This window comes from Rhinichthys klamathensis, unplaced genomic scaffold, assembly GCF_029890125.1.
Source record: "Rhinichthys klamathensis goyatoka isolate OS25496 unplaced genomic scaffold, OSU_Roscu_1.1 h1tg000453l_1, whole genome shotgun sequence".
NCBI classification, from domain to species: Eukaryota; Metazoa; Chordata; class Actinopteri; order Cypriniformes; family Leuciscidae; genus Rhinichthys; species Rhinichthys klamathensis.
Genome location: NW_026606945.1, coordinates 5,001 through 32,056, shown reverse-complemented (window position 1 = coordinate 32,056; position 27,056 = coordinate 5,001). Strand labels below are relative to the sequence as shown.

The 27,056-nt window shown below is 43.1% G+C and overlaps 1 protein-coding gene across 1 annotated transcript in view; it reads left to right on the top strand.

Annotated features, from left to right (window-relative positions):
- Positions 1–202: 202 nt before the first annotated feature.
- The window catches only part of LOC130071727 (intraflagellar transport protein 122 homolog), a gene marked incomplete at its 3' end in the record, with an annotated part of 29,173 nt that continues 2,319 nt past the window's right edge, over positions 203–27,056 (top strand). Inside the window, exons 1-8 of the mRNA XM_056236585.1 lie at positions 203–362; positions 664–730; positions 16,979–17,063; positions 17,147–17,225; positions 17,415–17,491; positions 18,366–18,432; positions 18,703–18,849; positions 26,731–26,806. Coding sequence (XP_056092560.1) covers positions 304–362; positions 664–730; positions 16,979–17,063; positions 17,147–17,225; positions 17,415–17,491; positions 18,366–18,432; positions 18,703–18,849; positions 26,731–26,806 — 657 coding nt within the window. The remainder of the gene's footprint in view (positions 363–663; positions 731–16,978; positions 17,064–17,146; positions 17,226–17,414; positions 17,492–18,365; positions 18,433–18,702; positions 18,850–26,730; positions 26,807–27,056) is intronic.

The following is a 27,056-nucleotide window of genomic DNA, read 5'->3' as shown; positions in this document are numbered from 1 at the left end:
GCAGTTGTTAAGGTGTTCTGATTGTTGTTTAGCATGTTGCTATGTGGTTGATAGGGTATTGTTAGGCATTTGCTCATTGGCACTAGTGAAAACCACGCCCACATACACACACATGAACAGAAAGACACTCACGTCACGACAAAAAAAGGTAAAAAAAAAACCTCTTTAAAACAACAGGACTTTTATTTTGAAATCCTTCATCTTTCCTCCATGTTGTTGTTTTCAGCTTCAGTTTTCATCTCTCTCAGCATCTCATTCTCATCTTCCTTTTGAATTCATGCTAAAGTCCGACATTTTTCCGAAATGAGAGCTGTTCCCACATGGATAGATAAAGTACACGACCGGGATAAGGTTGAACAATGGTGAGCGCTTCACTGCTTTTCTAAACACCAACTGCAGAACTGTATGGATGCGGCTAGCAACCGTTGCTATGTAAACAATATAAGCACCTATGGCCACATTTGAGAGAGTTATATGTGATTTCTGCCTGTTTTTTCAGACGATAACATCGCAGTTTTACTCATACATCATTTGGGGCATTATTATATTTCTCTTTCGATTTAATCTGCAATGGGAATCTGAGCTTTTCACATTCGCTGATCTGATCTTCATCTCATGATCGTTTTGTTATTAAGTTAACTTGTTTGTCTGTCTGTCTTTCAGTATTTATGATCTCGCCTTCAGACCCGATGGATCTCAGCTCATAGTAGCGGCTGGAAATCGAGTTCTGGTAACGAATCTCTGCAAACACACATTTCTAATGATGTGACTGACTGCAGCATCTGCGCATGCGCACGAGAGAGCCCGAAACATAAATAAATAAAAGAGCAAAGACCTGCAAAAAAAGAAAAAATACAAGGCAAAAATAAGAGCCCTCTGGTTTTGGTGATGGAATTTTGCTCTAATTTTCTATGCCAAAAGCATTCATCACTTTTATTCTTGGAAACACACACACACACACACACACACACACACACACACACACACACACACACACACACACACACACACACACACAACACACACTTGTTTGTAACATCTTCCAGAGTCAAGAATAAAATGTCTCATGATTTTTAACATTGATAATAATCAGACCCGTTTCTTGAGCATCAAATCATCATATTAGAATGATTTCTAAAGAATCATGTGACACTGAAGACTGGAGTAATGATGCTGAAAATTCAGCTTTGATCACAGAAATAAATTACAGTTTACTAGCTATATATTTACATAGAAAACAGCTGTTTTACATTGTAATAATATTTCATTATTTTTGCTGTATTTTTGATCATGTAGCTGGTGAGCATCTCCCTTCAGAAACAATAAAATATCGTAATGATTCCAGACTTGAGCGGCAGTGTAGGAGCGTAACAGTGTAGGAGCGTCACAGTGTAAGAGCGTGACAGTGTAAGAGCGTAACAGTGTAAGAGTGTAACAGTGTAAGAGCGTAACCGTGTAAGAGCGTAACAGTGTAGGTGTGTAACAGTGTAGGAGCGTAACAGTGTAAGAGCGTAACCGTGTAAGAGCGTAATCGTGTAAGAGCGTAACAGTGTAGGAGCGTAACAGTGTAGGAGCGTCACAGTGTAAGAGCGTAACAGTGTAAGAGCGTAACAGTGTAAGAGCGTAACAGTGTAACAGTGTAAGAGCGTAACAGTGTAAGAGCGTACAGTGTAAGAGCGTAACAGTGTAAGAGCGTAACAGTGTAGGAGCGTAACAGTGTAAGAGCGTAACAGTGTAAGAGCGTAACAGTGTAGGAGCGTAACAGTGTAGGAGCGTAACAGTGTAGGAGCGTAACAGTGTAAGAGCGTAACAGTGTAAGAGCGTAACAGTGTAAGAGCGTAAAAGTGTAAGAGCGTAACAGTGTAAGAGCGTAACAGTGTAAGAGCGTAACAGTGTAAGAGCGTAACCGTGTAAGAGCGTAACAGTGTAAGAGCGTAACAGTGTAGGAGCGTAACAGTGTAGGAGCGTAACAGTGTAAGAGCGTAACAGTGTAAGAGCGTAACAGTGTAAGAGCGTAACAGTGTAGGAGCGTAACAGTGTAAGAGCGTAACAGTGTAAGAGCGTAACAGTGTAGGAGCGTAACAGTGTAGGAGCGTAACAGTGTAGGAGCGTAACAGTGTAGGAGCGTAACAGTGTAAGAGCGTAACAGTGTAAGAGCGTAACAGTGTAAGAGCGTAAAAGTGTAAGAGCGTAACAGTGTAAGAGCGTAACAGTGTAAGAGCGTAACAGTGTAAGAGCGTAACCGTGTAAGAGCGTAACAGTGTAAGAGCGTAACAGTGTAGGAGCGTAACAGTGTAGGAGCGTAACAGTGTAAGAGCGTAACAGTGTAGGAGCGTAACAGTGTAAGAGCGTAACAGTGTAGGAGCGTAACCGTGTAAGAGCGTAACAGTGTAAGAGCGTAACAGTGTAGGAGCGTAACAGTGTAGGAGCGTAACAGTGTAAGAGCGTAACAGTGTAGGAGCGTAACAGTGTAAGAGCGTAACAGTGTAGGAGCGTAACAGTGTAGGAGCGTAACAGTGTAGGAGCGTAACAGTGTAGGAGCGTAACAGTGTAGGAGCGTAACAGTGTAAGAGCGTAACAGTGTAGGAGTGTAACAGTGTAAGAGCGTAACAGTGTAAGAGCGTAACAGTGTAAGAGCGTAACAGTGTAAGAGTGTAACAGTGTAGGAGCGTAACAGTGTAAGAGCGTAAAAGTGTAGGAGCGTAACAGTGTAAGAGCGTAACAGTGTAGGAGCGTAACAGTGTAAGAGCGTAACCGTGTAAGAGCGTAATCGTGTAAGAGCGTAACAGTGTAGGAGCGTAACAGTGTAGGAGCGTAACAGTGTAAGAGCGTAACCGTGTAAGAGTGTAACAGTGTAAGAGCGTAACAGTGTAAGAGCGTAATCGTGTAAGAGCGTAACAGTGTAAGAGCGTAACAGTGTAGGAGCGTAACAGTGTAAGAGCGTAACCGTGTAAGAGCGTAATCGTGTAAGAGCGTAACAGTGTAAGAGCGTAACAGTGTAAGAGCGTAACAGTGTAAGAGCGTAACAGTGTAAGAGCGTAACAGTGTAAGAGCGTAAAAGTGTAAGAGCGTAACAGTGTAAGAGCGTAACAGTGTAAGAGCGTAACAGTGTAAGAGCGTAACAGTGTAGGAGCGTAACAGTGTAAGAGCGTAAAAGTGTAAGAGTGTAAAAGTGTAAGAGCGTAACAGTGTAGGAGCGTAACCGTGTAAGAGCGTAACCGTGTAAGAGCGTAATCGTGTAAGAGCGTAACAGTGTAGGAGCGTAACTGTGTAAGAGCGTAATCGTGTAAGAGCGTAACAGTGTAGGAGCGTAACAGTGTAAGAGCGTAACCGTGTAAGAGCGTAATCGTGTAAGAGCGTAACAGTGTAAGAGCGTAACAGTGTAAGAGCGTAACAGTGTAAGAGCGTAACAGTGTAGGAGCGTAACAGTGTAAGAGCGTAACAGTGTAAGAGCGTAACAGTGTAAGAGCGTAACAGTGTAAGAGCGTAACAGTGTAAGAGCGTAACAGTGTAAGAGCGTAACAGTGTAAGAGCGTAACAGTGTAGGAGCGTAACAGTGTAAGAGCGTAACAGTTTAAGAGCGTAACAGTGTAAGAGCGTAACAGTGTAAGAGCGTAACAGTGTAAGAGCGTAACAGTGTAAGAGCGTAACAGTGTAGGAGCGTAACAGTGTAAGAGCGTAACAGTGTAAGAGCGTAACAGTGTAAGAGCGTAACAGTGTAAGAGCGTAACAGTGTAAGAGCGTAACAGTGTAAGAGCGTAACAGTGTAGGAGCGTAATCGTGTAAGAGCGTAACAGTGTAAGAGCGTAACAGTGTAAGAGCGTAACAGTGTAAGAGCGTAACAGTGTAAGAGCGTAACAGTGTAAGAGCGTAACAGTGTAAGAGCGTAACAGTGTAAGAGCGTAAAAGTGTAAGAGCGTAACAGTGTAAGAGCGTAACAGTGTAGGAGCGTAATCGTGTAAGAGCGTAACAGTGTAGGAGCGTAACAGTGTAAGAGCGTAACCGTGTAAGAGCGTAATCGTGTAAGAGCGTAACAGTGCAGGAGCGTAACAGTGTAAGAGCGTAACAGTGTAGGAGCGTAACAGTGTAAGAGCGTAAAAGTGTAAGAGCGTAACCGTGTAAGAGCGTAACCGTGTAAGAGCGTAACAGTGTAAGAGCGTAACAGTGTAGGAGTGTAACAGTGTAAGAGCGTAACAGTGTAAGAGCGTAACAGTGTAAGAGCGTAATCGTGTAAGAGCGTAATCGTGTAAGAGCGTAACAGTGTAAGAGCGTAACAGTGTAGGAGCGTAACAGTGTAAGAGCGTAACAGTGTAGGAGCGTAACAGTGTAGGAGTGTAACAGTGTAAGAGCGTAACAGTGTAAGAGCGTAATCGTGTAAGAGCGTAACAGTGTAGGAGCGTAACAGTGTAAGAGCGTAACAGTGTAGGAGCGTAACAGTGTAGGAGTGTAACAGTGTAGGAGCGTAACAGTGTAAGAGCGTAATCGTGTAAGAGCGTAATCGTGTAAGAGCGTAACAGTGTAGGAGCGTAACAGTGTAGGAGTGTAACAGTGTAGGAGCGTAACAGTGTAAGAGCGTAACCGTGTAAGAGCGTAACCGTGTAAGAGCGTAATCGTGTAAGAGCGTAACAGTGTAGGAGCGTAACTGTGTAAGAGCGTAATCGTGTAAGAGCGTAACAGTGTAGGAGCGTAACAGTGTAAGAGCGTAATCGTGTAAGAGCGTAATCGTGTAAGAGCGTAACAGTGTAAGAGCGTAACAGTGTAAGAGCGTAATCGTGTAAGAGCGTAACAGTGTAGGAGCGTAACAGTGTAAGAGCGTAATCGTGTAAGAGCGTAACAGTGTAGGAGCGTAACAGTGTAAGAGCGTAACCGTGTAAGAGCGTAATCGTGTAAGAGCGTAACAGTGTAAGAGCGTAACAGTGTAAGAGCGTAACAGTGTAAGAGCGTAACAGTGTAGGAGCGTAACAGTGTAAGAGCGTAACAGTGTAAGAGCGTAACCGTGTAAGAGCGTAATCGTGTAAGAGCGTAATCGTGTAAGAGCGTAACAGTGTAAGAGCGTAACAGTGTAAGAGCGTAATCGTGTAAGAGCGTAACAGTGTAGGAGCGTAACAGTGTAAGAGCGTAACCGTGTAAGAGCGTAATCGTGTAAGAGCGTAACAGTGTAAGAGCGTAACAGTGTAAGAGCGTAACAGTGTAAGAGCGTAACAGTGTAGGAGCGTAACAGTGTAAGAGCGTAACAGTGTAGGAGCGTAACAGTGTAGGAGTGTAACAGTGTAGGAGCGTAACAGTGTAAGAGCGTAATCGTGTAAGAGCGTAACAGTGTAAGAGCGTAACAGTGTAGGAGCGTAACAGTGTAAGAGCGTAACAGTGTAAGAGCGTAACAGTGTAGGAGCGTAACAGTGTAAGAGCGTAACAGTGTAAGGGCTCTATCTTGCACTCGGCGCAAATGACTTTGTACACTGACGCATGTATCATTCCTATTTTGCACCCGCGCAAAGCGGGCTTTTTCCTCCACAGACACACGTCGGTTAACTAAGAAATACACTTGCGCTCCCCAGGGCGGTTCAGCGCAAAGAGGAGGCGTGTTCCGGCGCAAACTTTCCCTCATGCTATTTTGCTGTTCTATAAAACAATTGCGCCACTGACCAGAAAAAAACTAGTCTAAAGTCAGTGGCGCGTTGCGCGTTGTTCATAATGCTATTTTAAGCGCGCATGCTTGGCCATAATGTAGCGGGTGCACAACGCGCATACACTTTGATTCTCTCATCAACACAGATGCAGCAGTTTTTATTTTTGCAAATCATACATTATAACAAGGAAAAATATTAACACATGAGGGAAATCATTGTGGTGTCCATGAAAATTTAGTTTTTTTCCTCCCACGCCTGTTTAACCGACGCTGATTTGTATGGGGATGGGAGAAACCCACCCACGATAGATAGATAGATAGATAGATAGATAGATAGATAGATAGATAGATAGATAGATAGATAGATAGATAGATAGATAGATAGATAGATAGATAGATAGATAGATAAATAGATAGATAAGTCTGATTTGAACGTTGAATTTCTTGTTATTTCTGCATGCATTCTACTTCAGACAGTCAATAAACAGTGCCGTCTGAGGGTGTTACTGCATGAGGGTTTATGCCATAGTTTACAGGTGCACGCAAAACACGCAATACAACGTCACTTCTCTGTCTTTCACGGTCCTGACAAGAACGTCGGTCTCCTCGGCTGTGAACCGCTCCTGGCGCGCGCCTGGTAAATCCGCCGTTATAATAGCAATCCGCCATGCAACATGCGCACCTGCTCTTAAAGGGAATGTGAGATGACGCTCTGATTGGTTTATTCCACGTTACGCCCAAACCACACCTATGAATAATGAAGCTACTTCAGACCAACCCCTTTTAAACTTGCGTCGGGCGCAAGAGTCATTTATCCCGCCGGGAAAATAGCAACAGCGCCGGGATCCGCCCACAAAGTTACTTGCGCTTTGCGCTTTGACACTTGCGTTTCAGATCGTTAAAATAGGGCCCAATGAGCGTAAAAGTGTAAGAGCGTAACAGTGTAAGAGCGTAACCGTGTAAGAGTGTAACAGTGTAAGAGCGTAACAGTGTAGGAGCGTAACAGTGTAAGAGCGTAACAGTGTAAGAGCGTAACAGTGTAAGAGCGTAACAGTGTAAGAGCGTAACCGTGTAAGAGTGTAACAGTGTAAGAGCGTAACAGTGTAGGAGCGTAACATTGTAAGAGCGTAACAGTGTAGGAGCGTAACAGTGTAAGAGCGTAACAGTGTAGGAGCGTAACAGTGTAAGAGCGTAACCGTGTAAGAGCGTAACAGTGTAAGAGCGTAACAGTGTAGGAGCGTAACAGTGTAAGAGCGTAACAGTGTAGGAGCGTAACAGTGTAAGAGCGTAACAGTGTAAGAGCGTAACCGTGTAAGAGCGTAACAGTGTAAGAGCGTAACAGTGTAGGAGCGTAACAGTGTAAGAGCGTAACAGTGTAAGAGCGTAACAGTGTAGAAGCGTAACAGTGTAAGAGCGTAACAGTGTAAGAGCGTAACCGTGTAAGAGCGTAACAGTGTAGGAGCGTAACAGTGTAAGAGCGTAACAGTGTAGGAGCGTAACAGTGTAAGAGCGTAACAGTGTAGGAGCGTAACAGTGTAAGAGCGTAACAGTGTAAGAGCGTAACCGTGTAAGAGCGTAACAGTGTAGGAGCGTAACAGTGTAGGAGCGTAACAGTGTAAGAGCGTAACAGTGTAAGAGCGTAACAGTGTAAGAGCGTAACAGTGAAATAGCGTAACAGTGTAAGAGCGTAACCGTGTAAGAGCGTAACCGTGTAAGAGCGTAACAGTGTAGGAGCGTAACAGTGTAGGAGCGTAACAGTGTAAGAGCGTAACAGTGTAGGAGCGTAACAGTGTAAGAGCGTAACAGTGTAAGAGCGTAACAGTGTAAGAGCGTAACAGTGTAGGAGCGTAACAGTGTAAGAGCGTAACAGTGTAAGAGCGTAACCGTGTAAGAGCGTAACCGTGTAAGAGCGTAACAGTGTAGGAGCGTAACAGTGTAAGAGCGTAACCGTGTAAGAGCGTAACCGTGTAAGAGCGTAACCGTGTAAGAGCGTAACAGTGTAGGAGCGTAACAGTGTAAGAGCGTAACCGTGTAAGAGCGTAACAGTGTAAGAGCGTAACAGTGTAAGAGCGTAACAGTGTAACAGTGTAAGAGCGTAACAGTGTAACAGTGTAGGAGCGTAACAGTGTAGGAGCGTAACAGTGTAGGAGCGTAACAGTGTAACAGTGTAGGAGCGTAACAGTGTAGGAGCGTAACAGTGTAAGAGCGTAACAGTGTAGGAGCGTAACAGTGTAACAGTGTAACAGTGTAAGAGCGTAAAAGTGTAAGAGCGTAACAGTGTAGGAGCGTAAAAGTGTAAGAGCCTAAAAGTGTAAGAGCGTAACAGTGTAAGAGCGTAACAGTGTAAGAGCGTAAAAGTGTAAGAGCGTAACAGTGTAAGAGCGTAACCGTGTAAGAGCGTAACAGTGTAAGAGCGTAACAGTGTAGGAGCGTAAAAGTGTAAGAGCGTAACAGTGTAAGAGCGTAACCGTGTAAGAGCGTAACCGTGTAAGAGCGTAAAAGTGTAAGAGCGTAACAGTGTAAGAGCGTAACAGTGTAAGAGCGTAACCGTGTAAGAGCGTAAAAGTGTAAGAGCGTAAAAGTGTAAGAGCGTAACCGTGTAAGAGCGTACAGTGTAAGAGCGTAACAGTGTAACAGTGTAAGAGCGTAACAGTGTAGGAGCGTAACAGTGCAAGAGCGTAACCGTGTAAGAGCGTACAGTGTAAGAGCGTAACCGTGTAAGAGCGTAAAAGTGTAAGAGCGTAACAGTGTAAGAGCGTAACCGTGTAAGAGCGTACAGTGTAAGAGCGTAACCGTGTAAGAGCGTAAAAGTGTAAGAGCGTAACAGTGTAAGAGCGTAACCGTGTAAGAGCGTAAAAGTGTAAGAGCGTAACCGTGTAAGAGCGTACAGTGTAAGAGCGTAACAGTCTAAGAGCGTAACAGAGTAGGAGCGTAAAAGTGTAAGAGCGTAAAAGTGTAAGAGCGTAAAAGTGTAAGAGCGTAACAGTGTAAGAGCGTAACCATGTAAGAGCGTAACAGTGTAAGAGCGTAACCATGTAAGAGCGTACAGTGTAAGAGCGTAACAGTGTAAGAGCGTAACCGTGTAAGAGCATACAGTGTAAGAGCGTAACAGTGTAAGAGCGTAATAGTGTAGGAGCGTAAAAGTGTAAGAGCGTAACAGTGTAAGAGCGTAACAGTGTAAGAGCGTAACAGTGTAAGAGCGTAACAGTGTAGGAGCAACAGTGTAAGAGCGTAACAGTGTAAGAGCGTAACAGTGTAAGAGCGTAACAGTGTAAGAGCGTAACAGTGTAAGAGCGTAACAGTGTAACAGTGTAGGAGCGTAACCGTGTAAGAGCGTAAAAGTGTAAGAGCATAACAGTGTAAGAGCGTAACAGTGTAGGAGCGTACAGTGTAAGAGCGTAACCGTGTAAGAGCGTAATCGTGTAAGAGCGTAACTGTGTAGAAGTGTAACAGTGTAGGAGTGTAACAGTGTAAGAGCGTAAGAGCGTAACAGCGTAAGAGCGTAACAGTGTAAGAGCGTAACAGCGTAAGAGCGTAACAGCGTAACAGCGTAGGAGCGTAACAGTGTAGGAGTGTAACAGTATAAGAGCTTAACAGTGTAAGAGCGTAACAGTGTAAGAGCGTAACAGTGTAAGAGCGTAACAGTGTAAGAGCGTAAAAGTGTAAGAGCGTAACAGCGTAAGAGCGTAACAGCGTAAGAGCGTAACAGTGTAAGAGCGTAACAGTGTAAGAGCGTAACAGCGTAAGAGCGTAACAGCGTAGGAGCGTAACAGTGTAGGAGCGTAACAGTGTAGGAGTGTAACAGTGTAAGAGCGTAACAGTGTAAGAGCGTAACAGTGTAAGAGCGTAACAGTGTAAGAGCGTAACGGTGTAGGAGCGTAACAGTGTAAGAGCGTAACAGTGTAAGAGCGTAACAGTGTAGGAGCGTAACAGTGTAAGCGTAACAGTGTAAGAGCGTAACAGTGTAAGAGCGTAACCGTGTAAGAGCGTAACAGTGTAAGAGCGTAACAGTGTAAGAGCGTAACCGTGTAAAAGCGTAACAGTGTAAGAGCGTAACAGTGTAAGAGCGTAACAGTGTAAGAGCGTAACCGTGTAAGAGCGTAACCGTGTAGGAGCGTAACAGTGTAAGAGCGTAACAGTGTAGGAGCGTAACAGTGTAAGAGCGTAACAGTGTAAGAGCGTAACAGTGTAAGAGCATAACAGTGTAAGAGCGTAACAGTGTAAGAGCGTAACAGTGTAGGAGCGTAACAATGTAAGAGCGTAACAGTGTAAGAGTGTATTAGCGTAACTGTAAGAGTGTAACAGTGTAAGAGTGTAACAGTGTAGGAGTGTAACAGTGTAAGAGTGTAACAGTGTAAGAGTGTAACAGTGTAAGAGTGTAACAGTGTAAGAGCGTAACAGTGTAAGAGCGTAACAGTGTAAGAGCGTAACAGTGTAAGAGCGTAACAGTGTAAGAGCGTAACAGTGTAAGAGCGTAACAGTGTAAGAGCGTAACAGTGTAAGAGTGTATTAGCGTAACTGTAAGAGGATAACAGTGTAAGAGCGTAACATTTTAAGAGCGTAAGAGCGTAACAGTGTAAGAGCATAACAGTGTAAGAGTGTAACAGTGTAAGAGCGTAACAGTGTAAGAGCGTAACAGTGTAAGAGTGTAGTAGCGTAACTGTAAGAGGATAACAGTGTAAGAGTGTAACAGTGTAGGAGTGTAATAGTGTAAGAGTGTAACAGTGCAAGAGTGTAACAGTGTAAGAGTGTATTAGCGTAACTTTAAGAGCGTAACAGTGTAAGAGTGTAACAGTGTAGGAGTGTAACAGTGTAAGAGTTTAACAGTGTAGGAGTGTAGGAGTGTAACAGTGTAGGTGTGTAACAGTGTAGGAGTGTAACAGTGTAAGAGCATAACAGTGTAAGAGCATAACAGTGTAAGAGTGTAGGAGTGTAACAGTGTAGGAGTGTAACAGTGTAGGAGTGTAGGAGCGTAACAGTGGCGTATCAGACATTACTGTCAGTGTCACTCTGGGGCTGGTTGTGCTGTCAATCAGTGACTGACGCGTGTGTATGATGTGTGTGTTAGATGTGTGTTAGAGTGTAACAGTGTAAGAGTGTAACAGTGTAAGAGCATAACAGTGTAAGAGCGTAACAGTGTAAGAGCGTAACCGTGTAAGAGTGTAGGAGTGTAACAGTGTAAGAGTGTATTAGCGTAACTGTGTAAGAGCGTAACAGTGTAAGAGTGTAGGAGTGTAACAGTGTAGAAGTGTAACAGTGTAAGAGTGTAGTAGCGTAACTGTGTAAGAGCGTAACAGTGTAAGAGCGTAACAGTGTAGGAGTGTAACTGTGTAAGAGTGTAGGAGTGTAACAGTGTAGGAGTTAGGGGTGGAACGGTACATGTATTCGTATTGAACCGAAATGGTACGGGCGTCACGGTTCGGTGCACGAATTTACACGGAGAATACACGGTATAAAAATAAATAAAACTCGCGTGCAAATTAATTAATGCGGAACTACTGTTAGATACGCGGGTTCTTTAGGGACACATAATCTGTACCATCGGCTTAGCTCTGAACGCGCGTTCACTTCAAACGTTGGCTTTATACGCGCGTCCTATTCGCTGTGGACTAGCGTCGAACTAGACGTGATAGACGCGAATTTGACGCTCTATTCGCGTTTGGTGTGACCGCATAATGAACAGGCTGCGATGTCAAGATTGCAATTCTGGAGTGTGTGTGTGTGTGTGTGTGTGTGTGCGCGCGCGAGAGAGAGAGAGAGAGAGAGAGAGAGAGAGAGAGAGAGGGGCGCGGGGGCGAGATCGAACATAAAAACCATCCTCCGTCATTTTGTTCATACAGATCATTAAACCTGCAAAGTGTTTACTTATATTTGTGTACACTCGCAAATTCGCAATAAAACACAACATTGTACATTTCAAAACAGTCTGTGGGTCCCATCTTTTGGACATTCATCATATTGCATTGGTTTTCATTTCTCGTCCTCGGAGCACTAATCTTAAACATTCTACATTGATTAAAAAAGAAAATCGAATGTGTTTTTAATGGTAGTATTATTTTATACAGAAATCAATAATTTATAATTCAGATGAGAATAATGTTACATTGTTAATTAAAAATTAAGAAAAACAAATATATTGATCTGAAATATAGCAAATTAATTTTAAATTAATTCAGGTACAATTACCAAACATATCGCAAGGTCTTTTTGTCTTTTTATTAATTTAATTAATAAACTAATTATATATAACTATTGTCAGTGCACTACAAATAAACTGGTTCTATGCCTTTAATAATAAAACTTATTTAAAAAAAAAATGCCTTCTGCATTTTTGTTTTGCTTTTCCCTCCATTGTACCGAAATCGTACCGAACCGTGATGTCTGAACCGAGCTATGAACCGAACCGTGACGTCTGTGTACCGTTCCACCCCTAGTAGGAGTGTAACAGTGTAAGAGTGTAGGAGTGTAACAGTGTAAGAGCGTAACAGTGTAAGAGCGTAACAGTGTAAGAGCGTAACAGTGTAAGAGCGTAACAGTGTAAGAGCGTAACAGTGTAAGAGCGTAACTGTGTAAGAGCGTAACAGTGTAACAGTGTAGGAGTGTAACAGTGTAAGAGTGTAGTAGCGTAACTGTGTAACAGTGTAAGAGCGTAACAGTGTAACAGTGTAGGAGTGTAACAGTGTAGGAGTGTAGGAGTGTAACAGTGTAAGAGCGTAACTGTGTAAGAGCGTAACAGTGTAACAGTGTAGGAGTGTAACAGCGTAAGAGTGTAGTAGCGTAACTGTGTAACAGTGTAAGAGCGTAACAGTGTAAGAGTGTAACAGTGTAACAGTGTAAGAGCGTAACAGTGTAGGAGTGTAACAGTGTAGGAGTGTAGGAGTGTAGGGGCGTAACAGTGTAAGAGCGTAACAGTGTAACAGTGTAGGAGTGTAACAGTGTAGGAGTGTAGGAGTGTAGGAGTGTAACAGTGCAAGAGCGTAACAGTGTAAGAGTGTAGTAGCGTAACTGTGTAAGAGCGTAACAGTGTAACAGTGTAGGAGTGTAACAGTGTAAGAGTGTAGTAGCGTAACTGTGTAACAGTGTAAGAGCGTAACAGTGTAAGAGCGTAACAGTGTAACAGTGTAGGAGTGTAACAGTGTAGGAGTGTAGGAGCGTAACAGTGTAAGAGTGTAACTGTGTAAGAGCGTAACAGTGTAACAGTGTAGGAGTGTAACAGTGTAAGAGCGTAACAGTGTAAGAGCGTAACAGTGTAACAGTGTAGGAGTGTAACAGTGTAGGAGTGTAACAGTGTAAGAGCGTAACAGTGTAAGAGCGTAAGAGAGTAAGAGTGTAGTAGCGTAACAGTGTAGGAGTGTAGGAGCATAACAGTGTAAGAGCGTAACAGTGTAAGAGCGTAACAGTGTAAGAGCGTAACAGTGTAAGAGCGTAACAGTGTAAGAGCGTAACTGTGTAAGAGCGTAACTGTGTAAGAGCGTAACAGTGTAACAGTGTAGGAGTGTAACAGTGTAAGAGCGTAACAGTGTAAGAGCGTAACAGTGTAAGAGCGTAACAGTGTAAGAGTGTAGTAGCGTAACAGTGTAGGAGTGTAGGAGCATAACAGTGTAAGAGCGTAACAGTGTAGTAGCGTAACAGTGTAGGAGTGTAGGAGCATAACAGTGTAAGAGCGTAACAGTGTAAGAGCGTAACAGTGTAAGAGCGTAACAGTGTAAGAGCGTAACAGTGTAACAGTGTAGGAGTGTAACAGTGTAGGAGTGTAACAGTGTAGGAGTGTAACAGTGTAAAAGCGTAACAGTGTAAGAGCGTAACAGTGTAAGAGCGTAACAGTGTAACAGTGTCGGAGTGTAACAGTGTAAGAGCGTAACAGTGCAAGGGTGTAGTAGTGTAACAGTGTAAGAGTGTAGGAGCGTAACAGTGTAAGAGCGTAACAGTGTAGGAGTGTAACAGTGTAGGAGTGTAACAGAGTGTAACAGTGTAAGAGCGTAACAGTGTAAGAGCGTAACAGTGTAAGAGCGTAACAGTGTAAGAGCGTAACAGTGTAGGAGTGTAACAGTGTAAGAGCGTAACAGTGTAACAGTGTAGGAGTGTAACAGTGTAGAAGTGTAACAGTGTAGGAGTGTAACAGTGTAAAAGCGTAACAGTGTAAGAGCGTAACAGTGTAGGAGTGTAACAGTGTAAGAGCGTAACAGTGTAAGAGCGTAACAGTGTAACAGTGTAGGAGTGTAACAGTGTAAGAGCGTAACAGTGTAAGAGTGTAGTAGTGTAACAGTGTAAGAGTGTAGGAGCGTAACAGTGTAAGAGCGTAACAGTGTAACAGTGTAGGAGTGTAACAGTGTAGGAGCGTAACAGTGTAAGAGCGTAACAGTGTAACAGTGTAGGAGTGTAACAGTGTAGGAGCGTAACAGTGTAACAGTGTAGGAGCGTAACAGTGTAAGAGCGTAACAGTGTAACAGTGTAGGAGTGTAACAGTGTAGGAGCGTAACAGTGTAAGAGCGTAACAGTGTAACAGTGTAGGAGTGTAACAGTGTAGGAGTGTAACAGTGTAGGAGTGTAACAGTGTAGGAGTGGAGCGTAACAGTGTAAGAGCGTAACAGTGTAAGAGCGTAACAGTGTAAGAGTGTAGTAGCGTAACTGTGTAAGAGCGTAACAGTGTAACAGTGTAAGAGCGTAACAGTGTAAGAGCGTAACAGTGTAACAGTGTAGGAGTGTAACAGTGTAAGAGCGTAACAGTGTAGGAGTGTAACAGTGTAAAAGCGTAACAGTGTAGGAGCGTAACAGTGTAGGAGTGTAACAGTGTAGGAGTGTAACAGTGTAAGAGCGTAACAGTGTAGGAGTGTAACAGTGTAGTAGTGTAACAGTGTAAAAGTGTAACAGTGTAAGAGCGTAACAGTGTAAGAGCGTAACAGTGTAACAGTGTAGGAGTGTAACAGTGTAGGAGTGTAACAGTGTAAGAGCGTAACAGTGTAACAGTGTAGGAGTGTAACAGTGTAGGAGTGTAACAGTGTAAGAGCGTAACAGTGTAGGAGTGTAACAGTGTAAAAGCGTAACAGTGTAAGAGCGTAACAGTGTAGGAGTGTAACAGTGTAGGAGTGTAACAGTGTAACAGTGTAGGAGTGTAACAGTGTAGGAGTGTAACAGTGTAAGAGCGTAACAGTGTAAGAGCGTTACAGTGTAACAGTGTAGGAGTGTAACAGTGTAGGAGTGTAACAACAGTGTAACAGTGTAGGAGTGTAACAGTGTAACAGTGTAGGAGTGTAACAGTGTAAAAGCGTAACAGTGTAAGAGCGTAACAGTGTAACAGTGTAGGAGCGTAACAGTGTAAGAGCGTAACAGTGTAAGAGCGTAACAGTGTAACAGTGTAAGAGTGTAACAGTGTAAGAGTGTAGTAGTGTAACAGTGTAAGAGTGTAGGAGCGTAACAGTGTAAGAGCGTAACAGTGTAGGAATGTAACATTGTAGGAGTTTAACAGTGTAAAAGCGTAACAGTGTAAAAGCGTAACAGTGTAAGAGCGTAACAGTGTAAGAGCGTAACAGTGTAGGAGTGTAACAGTGTAGGAGTGTAACAGTGTAGGAGTGTAACAGTGTAGGAGTGTAGGAGTGTAACAGTGTAGGAGTGTAACAGTGTAGGAGTGTAACAGTGTAACAGTGTGTGAGCGTAACAGTGTAAGAGTGTAGTAGCGTAACTGTGTAAGAGCGTAACAGTGTAACAGTGTAGGAGTGTAACAGTGTAGGAGTGTAACAGTGTAAGAGCGTAACAGTGTAAGTGTGTAGTAGCGTAACTGTGTAAGAGCGTAACAGTGTAACAGTGTAGGAGTGTAACAGTGTAGGAGTGTAACAGTGTAGGAGTGTAACAGTGTAAGAGCGTAACAGTGTAAAAGCGTAACAGTGTAAGAGTGTAGGAGTGTAACAGTGTAGGATTGTAACAGTGTAGTAGCGTAACTGTGTAAGAGCGTAACAGTGTAACAGTGTAGGAGTGTAACAGTGTAGGAGTGTAACAGTGTAGGAGTGTAACAGTGTAGGAGTGTAACAGTGTAGGAGTGTAACAGTGTAGTAGCGTAACTGTGTAAGAGCGTAACAGTGTAACAGTGTAAGAGTGTAGTGGCGTAACAGTGTAGGAGTGTAACAGTGTAAGAGCGTAACAGTGTAGGAGTGTAACAGTGTAAAAGCGTAACAGTGTAAGAGCGTAACAGTGTAGGAGTGTGACAGTGTAAGAGCGTAACAGTGTAGGAGTGTAACAGTTTAAGAGCGTAACAGTGTAGGAGTGTAACAGTGTAAGAGCGTAACAGTGTAAGAGCGTAACAGTTTAAGAGTGTAGTAGCGTAACTGTGTAAGAGCGTAACAGTGTAACAGTGTAAGAGTGTAGTGGCGTAACAGTGTAGGAGTGTAACAGTGTAGGAGTGTAACAGTGTAAGAGCGTAACAGTGTAGGAGTGTAACAGTGTAAAAGCGTAACAGTGTAAGAGCGTAACAGTGTAAGAGCGTAACAGTGTAAGAGCGTAACAGTGTAGGAGTGTAACAGTGTAGGAGTGTAACAGTGTAAGAGCGTAACAGTGTAGGAGTGTAACAGTGTAAAAGCGTAACAGTGTAGGAGTGTAACAGTGTAAAAGCGTAACAGTGTAAGAGCGTAACAGTGTAAGAGCGTAACAGTGTAGGAGCGTAACAGTGTAGGAGTGTAACAGTGTAAGAGCGTAACAGTGTAGGAGCGTAACAGTGTAAGAGCGTAACAGTGTAGGAGCGTAACAGTGTAAAAGCGTAACAGTGTAAGAGCGTAACAGTATAGGAGTGTAACAGTGTAAAAGCGTAACAGTGTAAGAGCGTAACAGTGTAGGAGTGTAACAGTGTAAGAGCATAACAGTGTAGGAGCGTAACAGTGTAGGAGTGTAACAGTGTAAGAGCATAACAGTGTAAGAGCGTAACAGTGTAAGAGCGTAACAGTGTAGGAGTGTAACAGTGTAAGAGCGTAACAGTGTAAGAGCGTAACAGTGTAACAGTGTAGGAGTGTAACAGTGTAGGAGTGTAACAGTGTAGGAGTGTAGGAGTGTAACAGTGTAGGAGTGTAGGAGTGTAACAGTGTAGGAGTGTAGGAGCGTAACAGTGGCGAATCAGACATTACTGTCAGTGTCACTCTGGGCTGGTTGTGCTGTCGATCAGTGACTGACGCGTGTGTATGATGTGTAACAGTGTGTGTTGTGTGCTGGTGTAACAGTGTGTGTGTTGTGTGCAGGTGTAACAGTGTGTGTGTTGTGTGCAGGTGTAACAGTGTGTGTTTTGTGCAGGAGTAACAGTGTGTGTGTTGTGTGCTGGTGTAACAGTGTGTGTGTTGTGTGCAGGTGTAACTGTGTGTGTGTTGTGTGCAGGTGTACGACACGGCCGACGGGACGCTCATACAGCCGCTGAAGGGACACAAAGACACCGTCTACTGCGTGGCTTACGCTAAAGATGGTGATTATGACACAAGACATGTTTAATGATGTGTGTGGTTACTGTGGTCTATGAGTACATGAGTTTCTTCTTCTCTCGGTCAGGGAAACGCTTTGCATCCGGTTCAGCAGATAAAAGCATCATCATCTGGACCTCAAAACTGGAGGGCATCCTCAAATACACGTGAGAACTGCTGTTTCAAAGCTTTTCTTTCAAGTATTGTTTGAAATGTGACTTGTGAATAATTCTAATGTCATTGAACTTTGATTCAGTACGGGCCATCATGTCCCATCATGCCATGCTCAGATCCATCAGAATAGACTGGTGTTCACAGCTTTAGTGATTCGTGTGTATTTGTGTTTTTTCTCTCAGTCACAACGACTCGATCCAATGTGTGTCGTACAACCCCGTCACACACCAGCTGGCCTCGTGCTCCTCGGGAGACTTCGGTGAGTGTGTGTTTGTGACACAATTACAATTGAAGCAAGAAATAATGCAGGGCAGTAGATTGTGAAGATCTCTATACAACAGGTGTCTAAAAGGGCTGAAAATGATTATTCATCAATTCACGTTATATATTTTACTTTTAATGAGGGTCCCGGATCCCTTCAGCCTCCCCTCGTTTCCTATCAAATGGATTAGAAAAGGTTTAAACCACCCCTTATAATTTCAATCGCATTTGGCCAGTTCGTTCCGACTATCGTGGTTTACATGTGACTGTTCTACTGAATATGAATTCAGTCACTGAATATTAAAGGTGCTGTATGTAACCTTTTCACTCTACTAAAGCATAAAACTACTATAATATGTTTGCAGATATTTAGGAAACATGCTGAGTTCACATACTCGTTTCCACAGCCAGCTATTTTAACGTGCGCTCCGTGTTGTCAGTGTGTTGTTGTTTTGGTCTGTGTGACTCCGCCCACTGCCAGTTCACCCAATAGCAGAAACACAGCCTTGGAAACGAGCAAACAAACTGCGTCAGAGATTACAGTTTCTCCCCGACCTAAAAAGCCTCGGTCTCCATCTCAAAATCTCTATAAAACGCGGATAAATCAACTCATCAACTTACAGTGTAAGTCTCCTCGGCTTTCATTGTCAATTGCGCTCGTTCCTGTTGCGTGTCCGCAACACGGCGCCCCACGTGAGCATCGAGTCTGAGGAGGCGGGGAAACAACGATCTGCGATATTTTGAATTTGGACTGCAGTACCGATTTCCACCACTAGCTGTGATTCTTACAGACTGCACCTTTAAGTGTCTTAAAGAACTCTAGGTTCTGAAGCTCTTCAGCTGTGTTGACGTGTGTGTGTGTGTGGTCGCAGGTCTGTGGTCTCCAGAGCAGAAGTCCGTCTCCAAACACAAAGTGAGCAGTAAGATCACGTGCTGTGGGTGAGTGACGACATCCAGACATGACCCTGATGATGTACTTCACTGGACCGCACTGCAAATAGACATCGTCTTATTCAGAGAAACGTTTAACGCATGCATTTAAAAATCTACCACCTGATCGCATTTTAGATCTTTTGTCTTGTATGAATCTTAAATGTCTTATAGCTAATTATTAATTGTATGATGTGTTATTCACTTAGTTGCTGACACACGCAGCATTTACAGGATGATAATGAGTGAGTGTGTGTGTGTGTGTGTGTCTGATCTCAGCTGGACGAACGACGGCCAGTACTTGGCTCTGGGAATGATGAACGGTGTCGTGAGCATCAGAAACAAGAGCGGAGAAGAGAAGGTGAAGATCGAGCGTCCGGGCGGCTCGTCGTCGCCCATCTGGTCCATCGCCTGGAACCCGTCCAAGTAAGATCAAGATAACCAGCTAATGATAACCAGCTAATGATAACCAGCTAATGATAACCAGCTAATGATAACCAGCTAATGATAACGCTAATGAAAACCAGCTAATGATAACCAGCTAATGAAAACCAGCTAATGATAACGCTAATGAAAACCAGCTAATGATAACCAGCGAATGATAACCAGCTAATGAAAACCAGCTAATGATAACCAGCTAATGATAACCAGCTAATGTTAACCAGCTAATGAAAACCAGCTAATGATAACCAGCTAATGTTAACCAGCTAATGAAAACCAGCTAATGATAACCAGCGAATGATAACCAGCTAATGAAAACCAGCTAATGATAACCAGCTAATGAAAAACAGCTAATGATAACCAGCTAATGAAAACCACCAGCTAATGAAAACCAGCTAATGAAAACCAGCTAATGATAACCAGCTAATGATAACCAGCTAATGAAAACCAGCTAATGAAAACCAGCTAATGATAACCAGCTAATGATAACCAGCTAATGATAACCAGCTAATGAAAACCAGCTAATGAAAACCAGATAATGATAACCAGTGAATGATAACCAGCTAATGAAAACCAGATAATGATAACCAGCTAATGAAAACCAGATAATGATAACCAGCTAATGAAAACCAGATAATGATAACCCAGCTAATGATAACCAGCTAATGATAACCAGCTAATGATAACCAGCTAATGAAAACCAGATAATGATATCCAGATAATGATAACCAGCTAATGATAAACATTCATATGCAGTGACACCAAAAGCTTGTTTTTTCATTAGGTAAAGGGGACGTGATTCTCTGCCGTTTGACCAGCACATCGAGTTTCCTCATTTCTATCCTGTTATTTGTTAAAAGCATCCGCCAAACACTGAGATGTGCACTGAACCCCAAGAGTTACGGCGTTCTCTCAGCCGCTGGTTTCAGAACCTGCTCGTTTTCTGCCTTCGTTTAGTCGGATATGAACACTGTAAGCGCACTGGATCCAGAGCGGACCCGATGCTGAGAGAGCGATCCGAGCCGACGGGTTCGCCAGCTGAAGACGAGCTGAAGCGCCTGAGGACATGAGTGTACTAACACCACAGGATTGCAGAACAGCTGTCCAGAACACACACTGATACCACCGTTTACCAGCGGTTCAGAGAGCGTCTCATGGAGGGGCTTTAACCGCCTGGCTTTAAGGTCCTCGCACTGAAAGTCTCGTCTGAAATTTTCACACGTCAAAAAATAAATACGACCTAACGAAACAACACCGCCTCCGAAACTTCTATTTTACAGTTTCAGTATATGTTACCTGTAGTTACTATAGTAATAAATGTACATTATGCATAATTACATGCAATTTTAATCCCTGTTTCATAACAAAGCAACCGATTTACAGGTCCTTCTAAAAAATTAGCATATTGTGATAAAGTTCATTATTTTCCATAATGTAATGATAAAAATTAAACTTTCATATATTTTAGATTCATTACACCCCAACTGAAATATTTCAGGTCTTTTATTGTTTTAATACTGATGATTTTGGCATACAGCTCATGAAAACCCCAAATTCCTGTCTCAAAAAATTAGCATATCATGAAAAGGGTCTCTAAACGAGCTATTAACCTAATCATCTGAATCAACTAATTAACTCTAAACACCTGCAAAAGATTCCTGAGGCTTTTAAAAACTCCCAGCCTGTTTCATTACTCAAAACCGCAATCATGGGTAAGACTGCAGACCTGACTGCTGTCCAGAAGGCCATCATTGACACCCTCAAGCAAGAGGGTAAGACAGAAAGAAATTTCTGAACAAATAGGCTGTTCCCAGAGTGCTGTATCAAGGCACCTCAGTGGGAAGTCTGTGGGAAGGAAAAAGTGTGGCAAAAAACGCTGCACAACGAGAAGAGGTGACCGGACCCTGAGGAAGATTGTGGAGAAGGACCGATTCCAGAGCTTGGGGGACCTGCGGAAGCAGTGGACTGAGTCTGGAGTAGAAACATCCAGAGCCACCGTGCACAGGCGTGTGCAGGACATGGGCTACAGGTGCCGCATTCCCCAGGTCAAGCCACTTTTGAACCTGTTTCTGACCTGGGCTACAGAGAAGCAGCACTGGACTGTTGCTCAGTTTTGCATGTCATTCGGAAATCAAGGTGCCAGAGTCTGGAGGAAGACTGGGGAGAAGGAAATGCCAAAATGCCTGAAGTCCAGTGTCAAGTACCCACAGTCAGTGATGGTCTGGGGTGCCATGTCAGCTGCTGGTGTTGGTGCACTGTGTTTTATCAAGGGCAGGGTCAATGCAGCTAGCTATCAGGAGATTTTGGAGCACTTCATGCTTCCATCTGCTGAAAAGCTTTATGGAGATGAAGATTTCATTTTTCAGCACGACCTGGCACCTGCTCACAGCGCCAAAACCACTGGTAAATGGTTTACTGACCATGGTATTACTGTGCTCAATTGGCCTGCCAGCTCTCCTGACCTGAACCCCGTAGACCAATTTTCAGTTGGTAAACATGGTGACGTTTTTATGTGGACGGAGCTTAAGTGGTGGCAGAACGATCCCTCTGGCCGCTTCACTAATGTAAAGTCTGCAAGTTTTGTTAGCTTGTTTTTAACAATGACTGGAGAAAATCCGATTTTATCTTAATGTGCAAGGCCACTCACTGTCCAGGACCACGATTGTTATTTGCAAGAGTTAATTTTAATCGGACGGAACCAGATTGGGCGACCCGTACACTCATTGAGGATCTGACAGGATTAACGTTAACGTTACCTCCGGTTGAGTGGCCTGACTTCTACACCTACCTGATAGAGAAACGGAGGGCATGTAAATCTTTAGATGCCTATAACTATGTGCTGAATGGTCATGTACAAGACTTGTGTGGTACGATCTGCAGTTCTGCCGAGCCAGCGCCGAGAAGACGACAATGTAAAGAGGGACATTACGGTGCAATTTTAATGAGGCGAATATTTCTAGAAATAAAAAATTGCAGATAAAGCATATTAATTTTTCATTGATTCTTGCACCCAACAACACAACAAGATGACATTTAATAATAAGAAGAATAATTTAAGATCCTTATTTTGTAGCCGAATCTGTGCTGGTTTGTATTTGCCGCCTCCAGTTTTCCCTTTGTTCTGCCACCAGCTAGCGCCGTGACGCAACTGTGACGTCGGCTGAAAATTGGTCTATAGCAGGGGTCGGGAACCTTTTTTGACCAAAGAGCCATTTTTTCATTTTTGGTTAATGCATTTTTCTAAAAGAGCCACAGTAAAATAATTATATAATATTATTATTAAAGACGTGCTTTTTATCAATAATTTCAACAGCATTAGGCTAAAAACAAACAAATATTTAGCAAAGTTTCAATATTAATTGTGAAGGGCTTTCACTGTGAGGTTGAGTTATCAACTGATGAGCATAAATCCTCTCTGTCTGGGAGAGAGAGAGAGAGAGAGAGAGAGAGAGAGAGAGAGAGAGAGAGAGAGAGAGAGAGAGAGAGAGAGAGAGAGAGAGAGAACTTACATTTACTGTGTTTACGTGAATACTCGACTTGCCATTTTTATATATTTCTGTATTTATTTGGCCGTTTCGGTGCGCGACCGAAGACAAAGGCGTGTTGCGCGCGCACACAGCATCCTGCCAGTAATTCCGTTCTCTTTCGCGACTTATCGCGCTTTTAATATTTCTGTCAGGTCCATTAAGTCAAGAACACACAGACAAAAAATATAATTTAAGAATTTTATTGAATAGATTGCAAACAAGTTGATGTTCCTGAATTAAAATTTGGCGGTATGGCTCTGTTCAGGGAGTCCTCTGACCTTTCATGAGCACCATGAAATAGCAGAGAGTCAGAGGACAGCAGCAGCAGCATTAGGGAACGCTCACACGGTTTAAGACTGTGAGAGCTAAAATATCCCCCCGTGAACAGAGCAGGCAACATGACATAGCAAATGCCACGTTATGCATAAGGAGGAGCTGGGGAGGTGGCGGGCAGCAGAAGCGAGCAGCGAGCCAGCAGAGCGAGCAGCAACCAGCAGAGCGAGCAGCAAACCAGCAGAGCGAGCAGCAAACCAGCAGAGCGAGCAGCAAACCAGCAGAGCGAGCAGCAAACATGTATGAGCAAGGTGAATGAGCTTTAAATAGGCACCTTGTTTGAGCTTTGGCCATTGAGCAACGAGGGGAGTTAATCAGCTAATGCAGCTCAGCTGGAGCTGATCAGCTGACGGGACAGTGTTGATAGCAAAGCATTAGCAGCGTCTTGACTACCTGGCCTGCCAGAACTGACGCTGACGCTCAATTTATTTTCAATATAAAGCACATCCTTCTCTTTTTTTCATTCCTTCAATTTTTGTTAGTAATAACTTAAAACAGAATCGTCAAATCTGCGTGGATTATCAAAAATACGACCCATTTGTCATAAAGGGTCTCAGCGGCAAAAGTGAAAGTATTAAAGTTTATGCTGATTTTCGCCATTATGCCTACCTTAAACAAGCTGCAGCTGCTTGAATCCCAATGCAGGAGCTGTAGGTTATCACAGAGACAAGTTGATTGCTCTGATGACTCGTAAAACTCGTGAGCGCGACCAGCACTGAATACGCACTTTTGCCGGTACAACATGAATATACTTATTATCATAAACGTTTAACTAACTTCAGTAGACTGTGCTACAAGGGAATTGTAACTGGCAGATTTTTCTGCAGAGAGCCGATCTCTATTGATGTGTCTTTTTTTTTTTGTTTCGCTCGTTTGTTGGTAAAGGGTGAGAGACCTCGCGAGCCACATGATTTTTGCCAAAGAGCCAGGTATGGCTCGCGAGCCATAGGTTCCCGACCGCTGGTCTATAGAGAATCTGTGGGATATTGTGAAGAGAGAGTTGAGAGACGCAAGACCCAACACTCTGGATGAGCTTAAAGGGGTCATATAATGCCATTTTTGTACAAGCTAATATCATTCTTTAGGGTCTAAATTAAAAGTTTGTAATATACTTTAATTAAAAATTCTCATTAGTATTGTAAGAAAACACTTATTTTACCTGGTCAAAAACAGCTCTGTTTTCAGCACGCCGTTTCAGTGCATATGACTTTAAATGATCATGAGCTTTGCTGACTCCGCCCCTCTGTTCTATGCGTACACGTTTGTAACACAATACCATAACGTGTTGTTCATTATAAACGTGGGATAATGAATTATATGGAGAACGTCGTACATAGAAAACATGCAGTAATGTACCCTGAGTGTAAACCTTAGACTCATTCATCGTGAAGCGATTTGCAAAGATATAAATATTAATACAAAGTTTAATAAAACGTTACACTCACTTCAGTTGTTCTAGACTAGAGGTTCAGCAGGAACACGAATATCTGGTACCGATTCTTTTTTCATGAGCAGCTACTTAGCAAATCCAGCTTTACACTGATCCTTGTTTATAAAGCAGTCTGCTGAGAAATGATTCGCGCAAACATGAACGCATTGACGTTGCTCGTGGGGAATATTCCCTTCGAAAACAAACTCAGCCACTGCGTCTTCAGCGGTTCGGGTTTAGGAACATTAAAATGACTGTGTTCGTTATTACACCCAAGAACAGAACACCACAATCGCTTAGAGCCATTCTGCTCATAGACAGTGCTCCAGCATATCAACAATGACCGCGCCGGTCCGCGCAGACTATGATTGACAGCTCTCACGAGCGAGGGCGGGTCTGTGTTGAAACGCGCCTGTCAATCAACAATCGTGGGAGGGGCGTCCGACCGTGTGACGTCACGCGGTCGAACGGCTCGATTTGAGGCAGGGGAAAACATATAAGGAGATTAAAACAAAACCACTGGATGGATTTTTATCATTATATGATGGTTCTGTACAGGCACTGCCAACACACATTTCAGTACAATCAACTTGAAAAAGTGCATGTACCATTATATGACCCCTTTAAGGCCGCTATCGAAGCATCCTGGGCCTCATAACACCTCAGCAGTGCCACAGGCTGATTGCCTCCATGCCACGCCGCATTGAAGCAGTCATTTCTGCAAAAGGATTCCCGACCAAGTATTGACTATTGAGTGCATAACTGAACATAATTATTTGAAGGTTGACTTTTTTTTTGTATTAAAAACACTTCTTTTATTGGTCGGATGAAATATGCTAATTTTTTGAGACAGGAATTTTGGGTTTTCATGAGCTGTATGCCAAAATCATCAGTATTAAAGGGGTCATATAATGCCATTTTTGTACAAGCTAATATGATTCTTTAGGGTCTAAATTAAAAGTTTGTAATATACTTTAATTAAAAATTCTCATTAGTATTGTAAGAAAACACTTATTTTACCTGGTCAAAAACAGCTCTGTTTTCAGCACGCCGTTTCAGTGCATATGACTTTAAATGATCATGAGCTTTGCTGACTCCGCCTCTCTGTTCTGTGCGTACACGTTTGTAACACAATACCATAACGTGTTGTTCATTATAAACGTGGGATAATGAATTATATGGAGAACGTCGTACATAGAAAACATGCAGTAATGTACCCTGAGTGTAAACCTTAGACTCATTCATCGTGAAGCGATTTGCAAAGATATAAATATTAATACAAAGTTTAATAAAACGTTACACTCACTTCAGTTGTTCTAGACTAGAGGTTCAGCAGGAACACGAATATCTGGTACCGATTCTTTTTTCATGAGCAGCTACTTAGCAAATCCAGCTTTACACTGATCCTCGTTTATAAAGCAGTCTGGTGAGAAATGATTCGCGCAAACATGAGAGCATTGACGTTGCTCGTGGGGAATATTCCCTTCGAAAACAAACTCAGCCACTGCGTCTTCAGCGGTTCGGGTTTAGGAACATTAAAATGACTGTGTTCGTTATTACACCCAAGAACAGAACACCACAATCGCTTAGACGCCATTCTGCTCATAGACAGTGCTCCAGCATATCAACAATGAGCGCGCCGGTCCGCGCAGACTATGATTGACAGGACGAGCGAGGGCGGGTCTGTGTTGAAACGCGCCTGTCAATCAACAATCGTGGGAGGGGCGTCCGACCGTGTGACGTCACGCGGTCGAACGGCTCGATTTAAGGCAGGGGAAAACATATAAGGAGATTAAAACAAAACCACTGGATGGATTTTTATCATTATATGATGGTTGTGTACAGGCACTGCCAACACACATTTCAGTACAATCAACTTGAAAAAGTGCATGTACCATTATATGACCCCTTTAAGGCCGCTATGGAAGCATCCTGGGCCTCATATCACCTCAGCAGTGCCACAGGCTGATTGCCTCCATGCCACGCCGCATTGAAGCAGTCCTTTCGGCAAAAGGATTCCCGACCAAGTATTGACTATTGAGTGCATAACTGAACATAATTATTTGAAGGTTGACTTTTTTTTTTGTATTAAAAACACTTCTTTTATTGGTCGGATGAAATATGCTAATTTTTTTAGATAGGAATTTGGGGTTTTCATGAGCTGTATGCCAAAATCATCAGTATTAAAACAATAAAAGACCTGAAATATTTCAGTTGGTGTGCAATGAATCTAAAATATATGAAAGTTTAATTTTTATCATTACATTATGGAAAATAATGAACTATCACAATATGCTAATTTTTTTAGAAGGACCTGTATAGGTGTGGAAATGTCCTCAGATCGTAGAAAACATCTCAAACCTTCCAGAGAAGTGTAGATGCATTTATCCTGACACACACACCGTGGCTCGTGTTGATCTGTGTGTGAAACTGAGAGCAGGAGCCGATGCAGTGTGTGTGATCAGACACCAGGGGGAGCCACTGCATAAAAGCAGTCGCAAACATCTCCCTGAATCACAGACGGGTTGAAACTACAGTACAGTGTGCATCACGTGTGTGTGTGTGTGTGTGTTTCAGGGATGAACACAACGATATCTTGGCAGTGGCTGACTGGGGACAGAAGCTGTCGTTCTACCAGCTGAGTGGGAAACAGGTGTGTGTTACACCGCTTGCTCTATCACACTGGACACACACAACTGCTCACCTTACGGGACACATCATCAATATCCGACTCTCTCCGTGTGTGAGAGCTGTAATCCGACGCAGAAACGGGACAGTGAAACCCAGTAACTGTGTTCTGGTGAGGCTTTCTCTGAGAGCATGTTATAATATAAGCCGGTCAGATTTCGCTCCTTCTGGCGTATGAAGAGGATCTTATTATAATATTCCCGGCCCTTAATCTG